The 20422-nt window shown below is 40.0% G+C and overlaps 1 protein-coding gene across 4 annotated transcripts in view; it reads left to right on the top strand.

The window, feature by feature from the left end:
* wu:fl23c11 overlaps nucleotides 1-20422 on the top strand; it is a 23968-nt gene extending 3546 nt beyond the window's left edge. For 2 of the 4 annotated variants that reach the window (XM_017705715.2, XM_017705714.2), the window contains exons 3-16: nucleotides 8085-8112; nucleotides 9329-9454; nucleotides 9789-9997; nucleotides 10782-10902; nucleotides 11002-11037; nucleotides 11269-11408; nucleotides 12084-12140; nucleotides 12491-12551; nucleotides 13323-13570; nucleotides 15373-15426; nucleotides 17260-17311; nucleotides 17475-17570; nucleotides 17659-17697; nucleotides 18708-20422. In XM_017705715.2, coding sequence (XP_017561204.1) covers nucleotides 8085-8112; nucleotides 9329-9454; nucleotides 9789-9997; nucleotides 10782-10902; nucleotides 11002-11037; nucleotides 11269-11408; nucleotides 12084-12140; nucleotides 12491-12551; nucleotides 13323-13570; nucleotides 15373-15426; nucleotides 17260-17311; nucleotides 17475-17570; nucleotides 17659-17697; nucleotides 18708-19504 — 2064 coding nt within the window. In that variant the 3' untranslated portion in view covers nucleotides 19505-20422. The remainder of the gene's footprint in view (nucleotides 1-8084; nucleotides 8113-9328; nucleotides 9455-9788; nucleotides 9998-10781; nucleotides 10903-11001; nucleotides 11038-11268; nucleotides 11409-12083; nucleotides 12141-12490; nucleotides 12552-13322; nucleotides 13571-15372; nucleotides 15427-17259; nucleotides 17312-17474; nucleotides 17571-17658; nucleotides 17698-18707) is intronic. The other 2 variants (XM_017705716.2, XM_017705717.2) reach the window with 2 other exon arrangements.

Here is a 20422-nt window from a genome sequence, read left to right as displayed (position 1 = left end):
TAAACCTTTAACATGTGTCAGATTTGTTGCCTGCTTATCTTTAGCAATAAGCAGCATGTGTAGTATGTTTGTTCTGAGGTATGCAGATACCTGCAGATAAAGAATCTGTACCCAAATGCAGGGGCACACCTGGCTTTCATCTCATGCTGGTTTACTTCACAAGTATGCACATCATGTGTCGATCTGTGTATGTGGGCTGAATGCGTTAATATGTTTGCACATACAATCACATGCAAAGTAACTACAGAGATAGTGAAATGCACGGGCGCAAGCATGCACACTAATCCCATTTATCTGCACATGTTCGATGCGTATGTGTGCCTTAAGGACGTAAATAAGACCTCTAAACAGCCACAGTGATGCAGAAAAGGCTGGTTATGATGCACGAAAAGTCACTTTTGTACAGGGGTAGAAAATACTTCTTTAAGCAGCAGTTTCCAAACTTCTTTAGGTCCCCCTGTTTTTGGATTATATCTGCTACTGCACACCTTATTGCTTTTGGCGGCCATGGCCCCCAGTTTGAGGACCACTCTGCTTAAGTATTGTATTTAGGTTCTATTTCGGATGGTTCACACTTCATTCTTACTAGATTTGGTTTAATAATAGTACTATTACTATAGTGGTACTAGTATTACTAATAGTGCTAGTATAGCTGAAAAGTATTTTTAAATAGAATTTAATTATTCAATTCAGTGGTAGAGTTGACCTGTATTCAGTTATAGACTTTTAATGCTCCTTGTCGTTTACATTTTTTTTTTACTTTTATGTCAATACTGCACTTTCTGTAAGCTTTTTTATTACATTTTTTTATTTGAAATATTTTAAGAAAATGACTTGTGCCAGTTATCCCTTTAATAAGCACTGTTGTGTTTTAGAAACATTAAATAAATAATGTTTTGGAAATACAAAAAAAAAAAACTAAAAAATAAATGTTTAGTGTTTCTTTTCTAATTATGCATCAAAATCAGTATGTATCAAATCATGAAACGTCTGTATCGTTACGCTCTTTCTACTAGGTTTGTGACATTTACCACGCCAACGAGTGTTTTTGAGTCTCGTGCTTCCTTTGAAGCTCATGTTTGGATGACTCTCGGGTGCATTTGATCTTTTCATCAGAGCGTTTTGCTCACACTTGAGGAGTCGAGCGAGAGCATGTTGTCATTGATATAAAAGGGGGGGGCAGAGCAAATAGTAAGAAATATTTCAAAGATCCTACGTTTCAATAAAATTGTTATACCAATAGATAATTTGTCATTAAAAACCCTCGATATGATCTTGTTTAACTGTGGATGCTTTTTTACTTTCACTCCAGGATATTTTTGGCTCCATAGGTCCACTTTTGAATGAGTAAAGTTGTTATGCCGCATGTACACTTTCACTTGAGCAAAGTTTCCGATTTGGTTTGGTAGTGCTTGCAGTAGTAGTTGCAGTAGTTTTGTAGTGATGTGGCAGTTTTGAATAATTTATAGTAGCTACTGTAAAATAATTCTTAAGATGAATTACTGAAAACCAGCCTGGAGTTTAATGGCTCAGTAAAACATCCTTAGTTAAGTATGATCCATCGTTTTAGAACATGTGCACCGCATGTTTACATTGGCTGCGATTAGAGGCTTGCGATTATGCAGGTGGTTGCTGGAGTAGCTGCGCTCAGGGGAATAAATACCGTGCTTGTCAGCTCATTATTTTGAAATTAGCTTTATGGAAAGTGAATTTTTGTGCTGTGCTCCATCTGTCATTGAACGGTCTCATGTTAAACAATGATGTAACGATGATAAGCTGATATAATAGGCCTCAATACCGGAACACTTTTTGTCTGTCACTTTCCTGCTGTTCTACAGAGACTTAGTCTATTGCTCTGCCATAAACTGTAATGCTTTGCTTTTCCGCATTTCAGCTGTTATAAATGATCATGAGCACTTGTAAATATTACTTTGGGTGCCTGAGAATTCCTTGTATGTACCTCCCTGTATGGATATTTTGGCTAAATCTCATCTCAAAGCTATCGTACATCAATGTCTGAGGCATCAGGCAGCATATTTGTGACCATTTCATGTAGTAGCATTCTGTGAGGTAGTTTTAGTGGCACTAAAAGCTTTGGATGTCTGGTTCCTGTCATCGCCACTGGGAACAGTTATGAGCATTTCATATCAAACCACATCTTAATGATTTAATTAGTTTTTCTACTGTAAAATACTGCAAAATTCTTTAAAAAAAAGTTTTATCAATGAAAAAGTCCAGATTAAAATCAACAACCATCCTGATCATTAAGACATTATGCTGTTCATGGAACAATCATTGATTGATGTGTTACTTAGGAACTACAGCCTATTGTTTACAAACCGCATTGCATGACATGAACGTGTTTATTGACTTTATTAATAACAAATTATTGATTGAACTACATTTTACTGAATGGAACTGGATATTATTCTAACCTGCTTCATTTTTAACCTTGCTGAGCTGCATATTGTAACATATTGTATAGAGATGTACCAAAATCTAAATTCTTGCCCAAAAACAAAATCCAAAAAGATCTAACAATGAGTCTGCATCAAATAACTTACTAAATTTATGGTAGCATGTGCCAAAAAATCCAGTGGCCTTGACGACAGAGAGTGGTTGTTCATGCAAGGGAATGAAGTCCACAACTTATTTTTATTTATAAATAATATATGATTATATTATTTATATTAAATATATATGATTTATATTATTATTATTATGGATTTTATTATGTGGATTTTGCAAGTTATTTTTGAAATTCATCATTATTACTAATAAGAGTCCTTGGGCAAGACTCCTAACCCTGTCTTTGCCTACCTGCCTACCTAAAATGAACAAAAGGACCGTCTTTTTCTCTAAGCTAGCAAAGATACTTTCTCTAGATTGACAAAGCACTTCTTGTAAGTCGCTCTGGATAAGAGCGTCTGCTAAATGCTGTAAATGAAAATGAACATATTGTAAGTCGCCCTGGATAACAGCGTCTGCCAAATGCCATAAGCGTAACATAGTAAGTGTTGATCTGCTGCCGATCAAACTGTTCCAACACATCTGTGAAGTCCAGCATAGGAATGTGAACGAGGTTGAAGTTAGCTTCATATTCCGGTTTCTTATTCAACGTTTTGATTCCACCTTAAATGGTGTGTCACGCACCCGCAGGTGCCAGAATGTAACTGCTGCACCAATTAAGGTGGAATGAAAGTAAGTAAGTGGCGAATACAAAGCTATCAGCTTTTTGGAATACAAAGGGAACAAACAGCATTTTTAATCACTGTTTCTCATTTTCTTTACCATTGAAATGATTTTTTAAGCCTTAGATTATGACACTTGGTTCTAGGCTTATTGTATCAGCCCTTTTCTCTATCGGCCTAAAACCGAAAATGCAGTTCTGACCATTTTCAGCCTGGCAGTTTCATTGCCTGAAATCTTGTTGTATCCTTAGTACTGTACTCTGTTGAGGTTTAATAGCAGTAAAGCACTCAAGGCTGTGCAATTACAGTGATTTTATTATTAAGGGGGTCAACACTTATTTCCGGTGGTAAAATCACTATGACGCTCAGCCTCAAGAGCTTTTAACATGACACTTGAATTACCAACTTTGTGTTCTTTTGTAAGAGTGCCCACAGCGTGGCTTTATGTTAGATGGAATTTTCTCTTAACAGACGGGACTAATACACGCTACTGAGTGCAGACAGACCAGATCAAGGCTTCTTACTTATTCATATGGTCGGCTGGGTCTGACACCCAATCCCATGTCTCTTGTGTTCTGTAGCTATGGTGAGGGATCACTGCATTTGAAATGGGGTTTCTGGGGGAAAGGAATGACACTGTTAGAATTGCCCAGAAGCCTTAAGCAAGAAAAATCACATGATTTCAAGATTATATGCATATATATCTGAAAGCTCTGTTAGTTCTGCGGTCAGGGAATCAGCAGCTTGGTGTTGTGACTTAATATGTACACTAGAGACAGGTTGGAGTGACAGCTACTGCTAAAGAACGTCCTGTAGCCCTCTGCCTTTATGATACTCTCACTGTATTCAGAGCAGCCCTGTCCTCATTTTTGTGTTTAATTACTGACATTTTTCCAAGCAGGCCAGAACCAACTCAGTCAGGCTGCAACGATTAACTATGATAAATTTATAGTAAATTATTCAAAACATTTATGGAGCGCAAGAATCATTTTTGTTGGGCTGCAATGATAAATTCAGCTACTTGTCAATGAATGTAAATTAGAAAAAATGTCTACTTTTTGTAAACATGCTCTGTAATGTTCAAATAAGCCATACAGTACTGTATAGCTGCACTTTGTAGTTCTACAGTTACAGACTGTAGTCCATCTGTTTCTCTGATACTCTGTTAGCCCCTTTTACCCTGTTCTTCAGTGGTCAGGACTCCCATGGACCCTCATAGAGCAGGTACTATTTGGGTGGTGGATCATTCTCAGCCTCTGGGGTCACTGCTGGACTGAGAATAGTCCACCAAGCAAAAATATCCAGTCAACAGTGTACTGTGGGCAGCGTCCTGTGACCCCTGATGAAGGACTAGAGGATGACCAACACAAACCGTGCAGCAGCAGATGAGCTGTCGTCTCTGACTTTACATCTACAAGGTGGACCGACAAAGTAGGAGTGTCTAATAGAGTGGACAGTGAGTGGACAGTGTTTAAAAACTCCAGTACTGCTGTGTCTGATCCACTTGCACCAGCACCGCACACACTAACAAACCTGCAATGCTGAGAATGATCCACCACTCAACCTGCTGTGTGAGGGTCCATGGGGTCCTAACCACTGAAGAACAGGGTAAAAGGGGGCTAACAGAGTATACAGAGAAACAGATGGACTACAGTCTGTAACTGTAGATCTACACAGCGCACCTATACAGTAAGTGGAGCTGATCTAATAGACAATGAGTTTAGAAACAAGGAGGTGGTCATGATGTTATGCTGGATTGGTGTATGTAGTTGCACTGGGTTTCATGACATCACAAAATCAGTTCAAAATGGATTAGTTTGCAGCTTCGTTTAAAGGGAAAGTATCAAATGGGTAATAAACAGTATGTTTTGACACTTTAACAATGTTTACGTACCGCATCAAAAAAAAAGACAAGAAAAATGGGATTTTCCATGATATGAACATTTGATATTTGATATGATATGAGCCATTTAAATAAGAAGTTTTTTGCATAGATTGACCTTTGATGGTTGTGCAGTGACAGGGAAAAGTGAGAGGAAAAGCAGAGTCAGCTTTTTTGCATAGCAGTTAAATAGCTTAACGGGTGGCATAAATAAGTATTATTTACAGTCCAGCCATTCAGGCCCAGTATAAGATCCTTTTGTGCCGTTTGGCACAAATGCATTGATTGATTTTTCATGATAACTGACCATCAAAATTTTGTGCTGAAAACGTCTTAGGAAGATTTGGTTGCTGTGTTGCTGGTTCTAAACCAAACCAGATTTAGTTCTCGAGTTCAGGCCTTGTTAAGATTGGCTGGATATGGCAGAGCGAGGGCATCAGCTTACTCTGAAAGACCATTAGTGTCAAATAAGATGGCAAAATGAAAACAATGCCATACAGACCTCACTGTCTGCCAAATGACCAGGAGCACCCAATGCTTTTGGGCACCAAAATATTACTCCAAACAAGAGCACAGTGTAAACGATTTTGAGCTTATGATTTAATGTATATCTGTGTATATACCACAACAGTCTATTAATCCAGTCATAAATATCCAAAAAGCTATCATTCCATTCACACCCGACTCAAACCTATGGTAGATCCGGTAATGCACTCATTGGGTTAGGTTGCAAGGTTTTTAGGCTCAGTGTATTTACAGCCTTGTGTACGTGTTAGCATGTGACCCTGTAGTGAAGCACGTATACACTTTCTGTGCATTTCATGTGAATGACGATGAATGTGTATTTAGAACTAATGTTTGCACAAGGGTGTATTTAGAATCCTACCCCGGTGTGTTTTTAACTGTGATAGCAAACAACACATCCGTGTGTATTTATTCCTTTGGCTGGAGCAATGAATCAACCTGTCACAGATCACAGCCTGCGTAACTCCAAACATGCAGCTGTTATGGCACATGGCACATGTGCTGCTGTGAGTCTCGCTGTAACGCCTGAAATATGAGTTTAAAAGTCAAAGGTGTCGAGTCGGATTTTGCAGTTTTTCAGACCATGTCATACATCTTTATGTATTAAGATTAAGTGACCCTTATTAGCGCCCAGGGGCAGTTGGGGGTTAGGTGTCTTGCTCAAGGACACCTCAGTCATGTGCTGTCAGCTCTGGGGATCAAACCGGTTACGACCTTCCGGTTACGAGGCTGGATCCCTAACCTCCAGCCCACGACTGCCCCATCACGTGATTTAACATCACTTAACATCACGCGAACAAATGTTTGGCCACCCTGTTCAATGTCACGTTTTGTTGAAGTAAAAATGAGTGAACACGTTCTTTACACAGAACACACTTAAGCACATTCTAATGCACAATTACATTTTATGTGCTGAATTTAACATATTGTAAAAAAGAAAAAACATAAAATGTGACCTGTGCAAATGTTACAGCATATTTTATATATATATATATATATATATATATATATATATATATATATATTTTTTTTTTTTTTTTTTTCTAGTATGTTAAACTAAATAAATCAGAATGCTGTATTTAAGAGTGTTCTCTGTTGAGGACATGTTAAATTATTTTCACTTGGAAAATCAACCAAATATGTAAATTGGGGGTATTCACACTTTTGCATGGGACTATATATGCCAATATACACACATATGTACATATATATTTATATACTATAAGGACAAATGTACTGGGACACCTGCACACGTTACACCTACCTGAGCTTTTATGAATCCCATTCTAAATCCATAGCCTTTAATGTTAGTCCCCCTTTAGTTAGCCCCCCCTTTGCAGCTGTAACAGCTTCCACTCTTCTGGGAAGCTTTCTACAAGATTTTGTCCATTCATCCAGAAGAGCAAATCAGACTCTGATGTTGGATGAGAGTGCCTGGCCCGTTGTCTTTGTTGTTGTTCATCTCAGAGGTGTTTGATGGGGTTGAGGTAAGGGCTCTTTGTGGGCCAGTCAGCTTCCTTCACACCAAACTCACCCAGCCATGGCTTTATGGACCTTGATTTGTGCACTGGGACTCAGTCATGCTGGAACAGAAAAGGGTCTTCCCCAAACGGTTTACACAAAGTTGAAAGCATAGAATTGTCCAAAATGTCTTGTTATGTGGAATCATTAAGATTTCTCTTCACTGGAACTAAGCGGCCTCGGCCGTCCCCTGAAAAACAACCCCGTGGCATTATTCCTCCTCCACCAAACTTTACAGTTGCACAATGCAGTAAGGCAGGTTATGTTCTCCTGGCATTTGCCAAACCCAGACCCAGTGATTCATCTCTCCACTGAATACGCTTTACACAGCTCCATCTGACACTTGGCATTGTGGTTGGTGATGTAAGGCTTGCATGCAGCTGTTTGGATATGGAATCTCATTCCACGAAGCTCCTGAAGCACAGTTTTTGTGGTGATGTTAATGCCAGAGGACATTTATAACTCAGTTATTGACTCAGCACAGTGTTGGTAACTCTTATGCACTATGCACCTCAGCACTGTAACTTTACATGGTTTCACATGCTGTGGTTCCCAAATGCTTCCACTTTTCAAGAACATCACTTACAGTTGACTGAGGAATATCTAGAAGGGAAGAAATTTCAGAAACTGTCTTACTTTAATGGTGACATCCTATTACAGTACCACACTCAAATTCAGTGAGCTTATACACCTGTGGCAATGGGACGGAACGAAGCATCTGAATTCAATCATTAAGAGGTGTGTCGCAGTACTTTTGTCCATATTGAAATCAAGGTGGGAGGGTGAAGGCCTGTATGTCCTTCCTCTGAGTCAGACACAGCGACTAATGTAGTATCGGTGGATAGTTCAACACACTTGAACTCTTATCAGCTAATTCTGTTATTTCAGCTAGCAGCTGAGTAATAGGAACTGAATTTGAACATTTTTTAATGGAGTATATGTAACTTCTGTTTGTCTTTTTTCAGGGCCTGACTGATTGTAAGGTAAACCCAGGTAAGATACGTTTGCCTATAAGTTTGTACATAACAGCTAATCAACAAGGTAATTGCTACTGTTTCTAGTACAGTGCTTCTGAAACATTGTTTAAAAAAACCTGGTTTTGTCATGCTGTTTAAAATATGGCCAAAAGTATGTGGATACCTGACCATCACACCTGTGTGAGCTTTGTGAGCACCATGCACCATGGGCATTAATATGGAGTTGGCTATGTGTGTCTCTGGAAATTTGTGCCAGTTCATTCAAAGGAACATTTATGAGATCAGACACTGACATTAGACAACAAGGCCTGGCTTGCAATTCACATTCCAGTTCATCCCAAAGGTGTTCGGTAGGGTTGAGGTCAGGGCTCTGTGCAGGCCACTGTAGTTCCTTAACACCAAACCATGTCTTTATAGACCTCGCTTTTTACACAGGGCTGCAGTCATGCTGCAACAGGAAAGTGTTCCCCAAACTGTTGCCACAAAGATGGAAGCATATAATTATCTAAAATTACATTACATTTACATTTAGCAGACGCTTTATCCAAAGCGACTTACAAATAATGTGATACATAGGACAAACATAGTCAGGCCTTAAAGGAGGCCAAGGGGTAATAGCGGGGTAGAGAAGGGAAGGAGGGCAAGAAGGAGATGAGGTTGGTAGTGGTAAGATTTGCAAGAGGCGATTAGAGCAAGTCTTTGTATCTAGAATTAACACAAGCCTTTACTGGAACTCAGGGGTTGAGCTCAAACTCTGAAAAACTGTTCCAGAACATTATCCCTCCTCCACCAAACTTTACAGTTGACACTATATATTTCAGTTGGTATCAACCAAACCTATGTACCAGATGGTAATGTGTGATTCGTCACTCCAGAGAACATATTTTCCCGCTTCAGAGTCCAGTAGAGTGCTTTATACCACTCCAGACGACACTTGGCATTGCGCATAGTGATCTTAGGCATGTGTGCAGATGCTTGGCCATGGAAACCTATTTCATAAAGCTCCTGACACACACTTGTTGCATGTTTGGACATCTGTAGTGATGCAACAGATGATTTCTTTAGTTGTAGTTATCACATACTTTTGGCCATATAATGTACCTTATTCATATACAAAAGGTTGAGCTTGTATTATCAGCCAAGTAATAAATTGTATTACCAGCCAAATCCAAGGCACAACTAAATGAAAGCATTTTAGAACGCTCCTTTATTCTGTCCTTTTCCCTGTATAGGTGATTTTTGTGTTGACCGTGATGACAGAGTGTATGTGAGCAGTCTTGCTGCTGTTGCATTGCTGTGCCACAGTCATAAAGGTTGGCTACCTTGCCTGAGAATCCAGCTTAACATCACTATTGAAGGTAGCTCTCATAGTGCTATTATAAATAGTTTTACTAATTGTTATTGTTTTAATCTTATGCAGTTTTTTAAGGGTTGGGAGTCATTCAGAATTATTACATAGATGAAGCATATACTATTATACATTTTGTACTGTTGTAAGAAGAAAACGGTATATTTCTGTAACTGTAATTTCATAGGAGAATACAAAACTTTCTCATTTTGGACCATTTCTCTTCAATGTAAGGGACAGATTCAGTTTTCTAATTTGGTGAAGTTAAGAGGGTAGGGTAGCACAGATATGCTGTTCATGTGATTCATGTAATATAATGAAGTTTTGGCTTTCTTTACATTCAGGATCCCATGAGGACTCAGGTGTGTCTGGGGAGGCCGTCCACGAAGGTGAAAGAGATGAAAGTAAGGAAGAAGAGCATGGAAGCAGTCTGGGCCATTTCGCTGCTGTCACAGATTCCGTATTTGTCCAAGTGTGCTACAGCATCCCTGATTTTTCTGGTTCAAAAGAGCTCACTTTCACACCAAGCATCTCCACTGACCACCCAACGCAGGTAATGTACAAGTACATTTGCAAAACATTTTTTTGCACCTGTGGTGAGACGCGTCTGAGTCGATACATGTATCTCTAAAACAGGAAGCTTTATAAGAGAAGCGCAAACGAACATGAGAGTCATTGGTCAGACGGAACCAATCCACAATATTTTAATAAAATCAATGCAACAATAGCAAAGGCATTGTATCAGTGCTATTTTATAAATCTTTTAGAACAATATAATTAAAAAATGTGCACGATTACAAAAGTAATTTTGGTTTATGTGGTACATTAGCTTCTACTGTTTTGTTATTACATTTACAGCATTTGGCTGACGCTCTTATCCAGAGCGACTTACAATTTGATCATTTTACATAGGTAGGCGAAGGGGGTGTTAGGAGTCTTGCCCAAGGACTCTTATTGGTATAGTGTAGGGTGCTTGCCGTGGTGGGGGATTGAACCCCAGTCTACAGCGTAGAAGGCAGAGGTCTTACCCACTACACTAACCAACCACCACAACTGCCGTTATTTATGCTTTGCTACTTTGCTAGAAACATGAGCACGAAACAAGAACATTAGGTGGCAAATTCTATTTTATTCAAGGAAATAACTCGGGAAACCTCAGGTTCAACTTTGTATCTGATCAGTTTAATGTAATGGGAGGTCCAGGAGCCCTCAGCCACCCCTGGATTTGGAACCCTATAGAGATAAACTTTAAAACTGTACGGTGACAGTGTTTGTCCATTAGTTATGTGAACTTGTGATTTTACTACTGTAATCATACGTTTGTAAATATATTGTAGGTGTGGATGTCCCTGGTAGTAGAGCTGAGCCAAGCTCACTTTGGCAGTAAATTCACCATCTTCTCTTCAGCCATTCACAACTTCAGCGAACAAGTGAACACACTGCCTTCAATAGACACAGGTAATCCCTCTCATACATGCTCACACTCACACTTTTAGAGGTAAGTATAACTTACAAATGGACATTATAGACACCAATAACAGATTTGTCCTGTTTCAGTGTGTTCCCAAGGCCTGGACATTCCTCTGTGTAATGGTAAGTTACTGATACCTGATCTGGAGCGCAGGCTTCATTTTTCACTGATCCGAATTTGTTCATCTATTTGAAATTCAGTTTGTTCTGTGTGATGTTTTTCTGCTTTACGTTTATGAAACTCTGAATTTGAGTTGATTGGCTTACGTCATGGAAGAGTTGATTCAAATGATCTGCTGACTTACTCTGATTGGCAATGCTTTTGATGTCCTCCCATGACTGGCTGTTTTCCAGGACCCATTGTGTACAAAGAAGTCAACCATGCAACAGGAATGGTCAAATTACACATAGATGATGCAGACAGGAACATTCTTAATGAACTACGGGCATGCCAGAAGATGGAGAAAGAAGGGGAATGCTATAAACTAGACTGGGTGTGTATTAAAAAAAGCACCATATATGTTACCATATACACATATACATGTATCTGTGATTTTATATATATATATATATATATATATATATATATATATATATATATATATAGGGAGGTGTCTGTCCCAAACCTTAACCCCTACATTTCAACTTACAATGAATATTTACAATTTTTGTTTGCTTTGGTTTTCAATTATTTTTCAATATGTTTCAAAATACGTTTAAAGTTGAAATGTGTAGATTTATCATGAGTTTGAGATATTACAGTTATCCAGAAAATGCTGTGCCATGTTTTCTTGTCACTACTGAAACACAATGAGTTTAAGGCCATAGGTGGAGCCTTATTTTAGCCACACCCCTGCATTTTAAAGCAGGCGGTGAGACTGCATCCTATTGTGAGCAGTTAGATGCCATTGTTCACTACCGAAACAGCCAATAGAAAAACATTTGGTACAGTTTTGGTGGTGGTATCGTTGTTTTCTTATTCTGACAGAATGGAATGTTTAGAATGTTTAATCTTTTATTTTAATAAAATAATCACAATTAAAGGGTCATTCAAAGCAAACCACGAAGGGATTTTAGCCTAAAGTCCAAGTCAGTTAAAAGTGCCTGATTTCTACTTATATTGTAAATGTTAAGCTTATTGTCCCTCTTTTTCTTTATGTGGATAAAAGAAGGAAAATCCACTGATGATTCCCTTGAGCTCTGCTGCCCCCTGCCTATGCTTCCAGGTACTGAGAATGTGTACATTTCTTTACCATTTCTTTTTTAGAAAGGAAAAGGATTTAATTCAGTGGTCCACGGTATTAATTTACCATGACCTGCTTTGTCAGTGAGTAAGTTAAAAAATAATACACTCTTTTTTGTAGGTAAGTTCGGAAGCTGCATTAAGCCTTATAACCTCCAGTGGATTCTGGAATTCTACTCTCGTTCATTTCACTTGCAGAACTACATATGTTAGTTATATGAATAAGATGCAGTATTTATGAAATATGAGGCTTAGGATTAATAACTAAATAAAAACATGGGCTTTAAAAGGGATGAATTGTTAAAGCATACCTGTATTTTTTATGCCGTGTAGGTTTGGTGGAAAACCTCGAAAGGTGCACCTCGGAATGAATTCTGCCCATTTAGTGATACAGGTATGTCGCAGTTACAGTACTCTGTAATATTTAGTTAGAAACCTGTAATAATGGGCTCATGCCCATATTTATTATATTTTTTCCCCTGAGGTCAACTTATTTCATATGTGTGGTTTTATGTGTGGGCGGCGTGGTGGGTAGTGCTGTCGCCTCACAGCGAGGAGGGCCTGGGTTCGATTCCCCGGCCAGGTGGTCAGGGTCCTCTCTGTGTGGAGTTTGCATGTTCTCCCCGTGTCTGCGTGGGTTTCCTCTGGGTTCTCCGGTTTCCTCCCACTGTCCAAAGACATGCAGTCAGGCCAATTGGACATGTTACATTGCCCCTGGGTGTGTGAGTGACTGTCTGTCTGCCCTGCGATGGACTGGCGACCTGTCCAGGGTGTATCCTGCCTTCCGCCCGAAGACTGCTGGGATAGGCTCCAGCACCCCCCCGCGACCCTGACGGGGAAGCAGCTTAGAAAATGGATGGATGGATGATTTTATGTGTGAAAACCATAATTAATTGTTACATAACCATTTCCCTTAGAACGTAACAGGCCATTTGTGTTACTGTGCCTTTAAGAGTGATGTATATTTAACACTTCTGTTCAGAATGTCTCGCTCCTTATGAACTCAGAGTGAATGGGCTGGCTTTAAGCGGAATAGACACACATGTAAATGTGTTGATTTTTGTGACATCACAGAAACAATGAATGAATAAACACTGAACAATGACGTCTAATACGAACTTGCCCAGGTCAATTAAAGAATCATTTCTCTCTCTTTCTCTCTCAGCTCTCTCTGACTCGAATGTGTCAGTGTCTGTGGTGGAGCAAAGGAAAGCTCATGATGGACCTGTTCCTAGAAACACCACTGCTCTTGTCTGGAACATCACTGCCCCCTGCAGGCTGGAGGCTGAAATTCAGCTCTGCAAGAAAAGCTGGTCTGACACAGGCTGCCATGAAATACATGACTTAAGTAAAACAAGGCTTCATATACATAGACATCATCACTCAAAATGGAGGCAGCTCAAACAGCAATGGGTAAGACATCATTTATCACCGTTTGCAGTGTGTTGGTATTGTGGGCTGGTACCATTTAGAAAAATCACTAAATCGGGACACAATTAGTGATAAATACTGATGTCTTCATTATTTAAAAACATAAGTGTTTAATGGTAATCTGTCCTGTGTATCTAGCACGGCTGCAGAACAGCAGGTGACGAAGCCTTGAGACTCATCAAATTTTGAATGCATTTGAAAACTATAAACATTGACAGTCGGCTGTCTTTCTCTCAGAGCTCACGCCTGCTCCTGTGGTTTGTTCGCTCATTTTAACGCACAGCCTCCAACACCTTCACACATACAGCACTGCCCTTTGTAAGTCACACTGGCTAAAAGAAAAATGATAACATCGTCATTGTTACTACTTGATGGATTCTATGTTCTTCGTCATGTGTGTTTGATATAGAGCATGGGAGTGAATGTCTCAGCGTGTTAAAGATTGTATGTTTTTGTCATCCATAAAAATCTCTAACTTGGTGGAAAAAGTCACCACAACTAAACATTAAACTGTAGATAAGAATGAAGAATACTCTTTCTGATGTGGGGGCATCATGGTAGCACTGTCGCCTCACAGCAAGAAGGTTCTCGTTGGGGTCCAGGGCTGTGCGACCAGGGTCCTTTCTGTGTGGAGTCCGCGTGGGTTTCCTCCCACAGTCCAAAGACATGCAGTCAGGCCAAATGGACATGCTGAATTGCCCCTAAGTGTGAATGTATATGTCTGTGTGTCTGCGATGGCCTGGCGAACTGACCAGGGTGTATCGTGCCTTCTGCCCAATGACCACTGGGATCGGCTCCAGCTCCCCCGTGAGCCAGAAGGAAAAGCAGTTTAGAAAATGTGTGTGTGTGTCTCTGATGCGTAAATGAAGTAAACTGGACTGGAGTTTTAGGTCAGGGGTGAAAGCACAGGACGCTCATTTACACTTATCTTTTATATAGAGAAAAAGGTATATATTCCAGTTTTTGACTTGATTTCATGCCCACACCTACTCCTGTCTAAAAACTGTTGTTCATGTTTGTGTTCTTGTTTTCTTTAGTGTTGTTCAGCTTCAGATGTGTCTGCTCTTTTCTACGACATAATTAACCAGTTGTTCTTTTTCCCCCCTCACTCAAACATCTTAGGCAATATAGAACAGTAGTAATAGATCAGTAATAACCCAGCTGTTAGGGGGTTTCTTGGTGGGTGTGGGGCCCTAAATAGCTGCGTATGTAACTTTTTAGGTAGAACAGTCACTGCATGTGAACATTGCTTTGATATTGAATCACATATCATGAATCACAATCAATAAAGTGTTTCTTTTTTTAGTGCTCATTTCTAGCTTTGTACTAATGGTGCACAACCATTCTGTCCCAATGTTACCTATGTTTATGCAGTCGTATGCAAATATTTGGATGCCCAAAGTCAAATTACATGATTTTCTGAGTAAAAGAACTTGTCAACACATCCTCTACAGAGAACACACTTCTGCACATTTTAATGCATGATTACTTTGCCGAATTGAACATATTCGAAAAAAACATCAAATGTAGCCAAATGTGCAAAAGTTATGTGCTTTATTTTTTCCAGTGTTTTGAACTTTGCAAATACATAAAAATTATGCATTAAAATTTGACGAGTTGGCATATAACTCTGCTTACACATTCGTAACATAGAAAATATGCAATAAAGAAAAAGATTGTCACTAAATAATTTTCAATGTTCTCGTTTATAATACAAAGTCCTCAGTAGACGTATGAGATTTGTGAATCAGGGCAGACTTTTACACATGATCTCTTTACTGCAGCATTTTCAGGGGAAGTTTGCTGAAGTGGAACGGCACCCTTCACTATGCGTGCAGGTATGGAATGGTCAGATGGCCGTGTCTGTGAGTGAATTTGTGGTTAATATTAGGATTCAGGAAGAAGGGAGCTTTCTTCCATATTTCTTGAAAAGGTGCAGACGCATGGGGTGTCTATCTCAGTTAAAAACATCACATACTTCTCACCATGTGAGTAAAAATCTAAATTAGCACTCTCAGTGTAAAGTTCTTATCTGAATAGTCAAAAGTCATGCTCTTAAATCCCTGACCAAAAGTGCTGAGTGCTGAGTTTTGTTAAATGCCCAAGTCGTGGAGTGCAGTGTACCAGTTTGAACATAATGATTTTCATAGTGTATATTATAGGATGTACATCAAAGTCCTTTTAGGAAGGTCTGTTCACTCAGTGGCCGTCTTGGCAACGTCACTGGGCAGTTATTTCTGACCATATAAGACCATTCAGATCTCTTTGAATGGAGTGAGACCAAAATACTTGAAACTGAAGGTCAAATAACGGTTTGAAACACATGTTTGAAATCACTGATAAAATCTGACAAAAAGTTATGTTTGGATCAGTAACACACAAAAAACGTGTTTTTCGGGGCATTTTGGCTACTTGTGATAACGAGGGTTTTTTTTTTGCCTTTTCACGCTGTAAACAGCAAGCAGCAAGCTGATTGGCTCTCTTTATGGAGTTCTCAACACTGACTCTAGATATACAACCAGTCTGAGCTATAACTGTAACTTTATGTTCATATCTAGTTAACAAGGTGTAATTGTGCCACCTGAGTGCGTTTAAAAGCAGCTATTTGGCGCAAAAGAAGTGTAAATATTGTTGCACAAATTGGCTTAAAAAGGGGTTCACCAACCTCTTGTATAAGCTGAACCCCTTTATCCTAAATTACTTAAACTAAAGGGGAATTCCACCAATTTTTCAGGCCTCTGAAAAATTCCCTGACAGAGACTTATATCATGAATACGCTGCCTAGTTGCTGAGATGCTGTTTTACGAGAGTTTCTTAAAAAATCCATTTGTGATGGAGAGGTTGATGATCAGCCTCTACCATGATCAACATTACATAGAAACTTAGCAGCTCAGGCGTGGTTTTTAATAGTAAATAAAATGACTATATTTGTGTTGTAGCACCACTGTAAAGAAATGAGAGCTCATTAGTTTTCTCTACAGATTCAAACCAGTTTCAAATCAAACGACTCTGAACGACTTTTTATCTCAATGACCCAATTATTTAGAAATTTGGAAAAATCAATGGAACTCTTCTGAAAGCACCCCTTGAAATTACAAGTAAGCCAACTTTAAATGAAACACTTCACTCAAATGATTTTGAGGCGAGGTTACAAGCTTAGCTTCCAAATGTCATTTCAAGAAGGCTGGCTTTATACTTTGACTAGAAAGCTGCTCACAAACTTACAACGATTAAAACCTTGGAGCCACAAAGAATAATCAAGCTATCTATTAACTGTAATCTACATTAAACTGTCATGTGGTTACGTTTATCTCATGATATGATCCATTCAGTGATTATTGAACGGTTCATCACTGAATATCTGCCATGTCCTGTACTTGTACAGTATTTTTGCTTGTAAACAAACATATTTTAAACTTTTTATTTCATTTGACAGTGACATTTCCATTACACCCTGATGAACCATGAGCCCCTCGGGGTTCACAATCCCATGGTTGGCCTACTGTATGAATACTGTTCAAATTAGCTTTCAGTGTGTCACTGTATTTTCAAAAGTAACGTTATGGAAAAAAGGCAGTAATCTAGGCCACCTTAAGGTGAAGGCATAATTAGTTTTCAACATGTGTCTAGGTGTTTCATTCTTACCCACACCTTGTCTCTCCCTTGTCTAGATTACGGTGAAGGGAATGGAAGGAAATTTTAAGCTTTTATGTCCTTTTGAAGGTAGGAACGCCTGCCATATGTATTCTTTTCATTCATGTATTATTAGGATAACCTTACAAGGCCTAGTTAATTAATGCTGTATCTTCTCTGCCTCTTCGTTGGGTGAGTAGGAAGAACCATCTTCAGGAATTTCTGATGATGTTCTCTCTGTCTCTCTCTGTAGTGAGCAGAACTCACTGGAGCTTCGTTTTCTTGGTGTGTGTGGTGCTTATATGTCTGACTGTTTTGGGAGCCTATGCAGTACAAGGAGCACTCAAAGGTGAACGCATGCAATGCACTGACACATACATGGAGATGAACACAGAAAATGTTCATAATTAAAGCATGCATATTTACTCTTGTTGTAGGTTGGGTGTTCAAATGGCTGAAAGTGGATGACCTCAAAGGTGAGTACTGCATTGTCACTGCTTATCACCTCTTCCCTTTTTTCTGTAAGCAATAAGGCAATAGATTGGCAGAAAAAAGTGAAGTTATACAATTCCCCCCTCACTTAAGTTCAAATTTAAGTAGTCAAAGACATTTTGGTATCTAAGGTTTTCTGCATTGGTTTTGCGTTGGATGCTAATGCAAAAGGGCACACAACATTCAGGATCCAATATGCAGTTGTACACAAACGTTTGGGCACCCCAGGTCAAATAACATGTTTCATTGACAAGCATTAGACATCTTCTACAGAGAGCACGCTCCTGTACACGATGCACAATTGCTGTTTGTTTACTGAAAACCTAAGGCATGAAACTGTGGCTTGTGAAAAAGTTATGCAAAAGTTAACTTGTTTATGTTTTATTACGTTTATATGTTTTTAGCATGTAGACCTCAGCAAATAATTAGAAATTGTGCACTGAAAATTTGCAGAAAATGCCATATTTAAGTTTTTTCCCTGTAGAACAGCAGCCCACAACCCTCCTTTTGGAGATCTGCTTTCCTGCTGAGTTTAGTTCTCATCTGGATCTACCAAGCTCTTTACCTAAAGCTAATGCATCTGTTCCAGCCAGTCACAGACTTAAAAATAAGTTAATTAGCTGGCAGATTGCAGTGGGAATAGCGTTGAAAGGATAGCGTTGGTGCCACTGCCGTAGAGGACATATTAGCTGATTTTAACTTGGAAAATCAACAGAACGTAATGTGTTGTGATGGAGTGTTCAAACTTGCAAATAAATGGGGGGTACAGAACATCCTTATGCCCACTTTACTGATTGCATACTTTACACGTTTGCCCACTTTGTAGTAGCACAGTGCCAGAAATGACCTGAGACTTTTATTGCTCACATGAGTCTCCTAAGTCATTTGATGACTTAGGAGGGTCAGTGTTGAACCTTTTATTTTACTATTTCCGTTCTTCGCCAAAGATTGCCACAGTAAAATGAGTAAAGAGCAATCCCTCATGTCTTTCCAGGAGCAGTAGGAAGCAGTCAGGTGGTACTGCTGTATCCTCCTGATGCAGACAGTGGTCTGGCAGAGCTGGTGTGTCGCCTGGGCTCAGGTCTATCATCTCTGGGCTTCAACGTGTCTCTGGACCTGTGGAGCCACTCGGAGCTCAGCGCTCTGGGCCCCGTACCCTGGCTGCATTCACGCCTTGACCGGGTGCAGCGCCACGGGGGCAAGGTGGTGCTAGTCCTCACCCAGGCAGCCTGGGCTCGAGCGGAGGAGTGGGGCCGCCGTGCTGGAGCCAGAGAGGAGCTGAAAATGGAAAAGGACAAAGAAGACAGCGGCCCTCATGTTTCAGCTTCACCCTATTCTGACGTTTTTAGCGCCTCACTAAGCTGCATTCTCGCTGACTACCTGCAGGGTCGTGCCGGTGAGCGCTTCGTTCTGGCTCAGTTCGAAGCGCAGCCGGCTGGACCACTGGCTGCAGGGGGACCCTTGCCTGAGCTTTTCCGTGGATTGCCACTTTTCAGCCTCCCCTCACAGAGTTTGGGCTTTTTGACAGAACTCACTAACGGGACTCAGAAGAGGCAGGCTGGCAGGGTGGCGAACAGGAGGATGAGAGCGGGAGTTTTGAGGGCGGGGTCACGGGCTTTGGCTGACGCCTTGCATGGGCTAAGAGGGGGAACGGGATACAAGCTAGTTGGGCTTTCTCAGGGGTTCAGGACAGAGGATCCGTGGGAGAGCATCCCTCTGCAGCAAGGGCTTTCATCCCCAACAGCCAGTCCTGAACTACACAACAAAAGCAGCACAGTCAACTGGGTGTGATTTTAAGTAATGTGAGCTACAGAAGTCTGGCCCTCAGTGTGAATGTATGGATGTATATAATGAATATTGTACATTAAGATGGTCACAGCCATCAGAATCATGCCAGTTCCATTTAGACCTGTCCGCACATCCCTGCGTTTGCACTTCTGAGCAGCATCTTTATCAAGCTAAGTGCTCACTAGTCACCAGCAGGGAGTAGGCACCTGCTGTGCACACCGTCACAGTGAGCCTTTCAGAGCAAAACAGAGTCACTACATTGAAATGCTTGTGAAGTTCACAGAAGGTATTTAAAAATTTTGTTTGATGTTTCAAGTAAAAGAGCCCTCTTAAAAATTTGCCAACCTGCATACCACTTTATTTCATGCAGGTCTGTTTTTGTTGCTAATATACATCCCAGAAAAGGGATGTATATCACAAAAAAATAACAGCCTGCGGTTGGTCACTTTATATATCATTGTACAGCATTTGGCTGACGCTCTTATCCAGAGCGACTTACGGTTTGATCATTTTACACAAGTAGGCAAAGGTGGTGTTAGGAGTCTTGCCCAAGGACTCTTATTGGTATAGTGCAGGGTGCTGACCCAGGTGGGAAGTGAACCCCAGTGTACAGCATGGAAGGCAGAGGTGTTACCCACTACACTAACCAACCACTAAAATAGCACAGGCCATTCTGAGCAGCAACACCAAAAATATACAGTCATATGCAAATGTTCGGTCATGTTTTGGTTGCTTTTCTAAGTGAAAAGAAGTACATATCCTCAACAGAGAACACGCACTTACTGTCTATATGCTTTAAACATATTGGGAATAAAAGTAAAACATAAAATGTGGCGAGTGCAAAAACTATAGCATATTTCATATTATATGTTTTATTTTTTTCCAGTATGTTAAACTCATGCTGTGAATACAATGTGGCCT

Source organism: Pygocentrus nattereri, chromosome 29, assembly GCF_015220715.1.
Source record: "Pygocentrus nattereri isolate fPygNat1 chromosome 29, fPygNat1.pri, whole genome shotgun sequence".
NCBI lineage: Eukaryota > Metazoa > Chordata > Actinopteri > Characiformes > Serrasalmidae > Pygocentrus > Pygocentrus nattereri.
The sequence above is the reverse complement of the archived record's forward strand: the minus strand, read 5'-3'. Positions and strand labels throughout refer to the sequence as shown.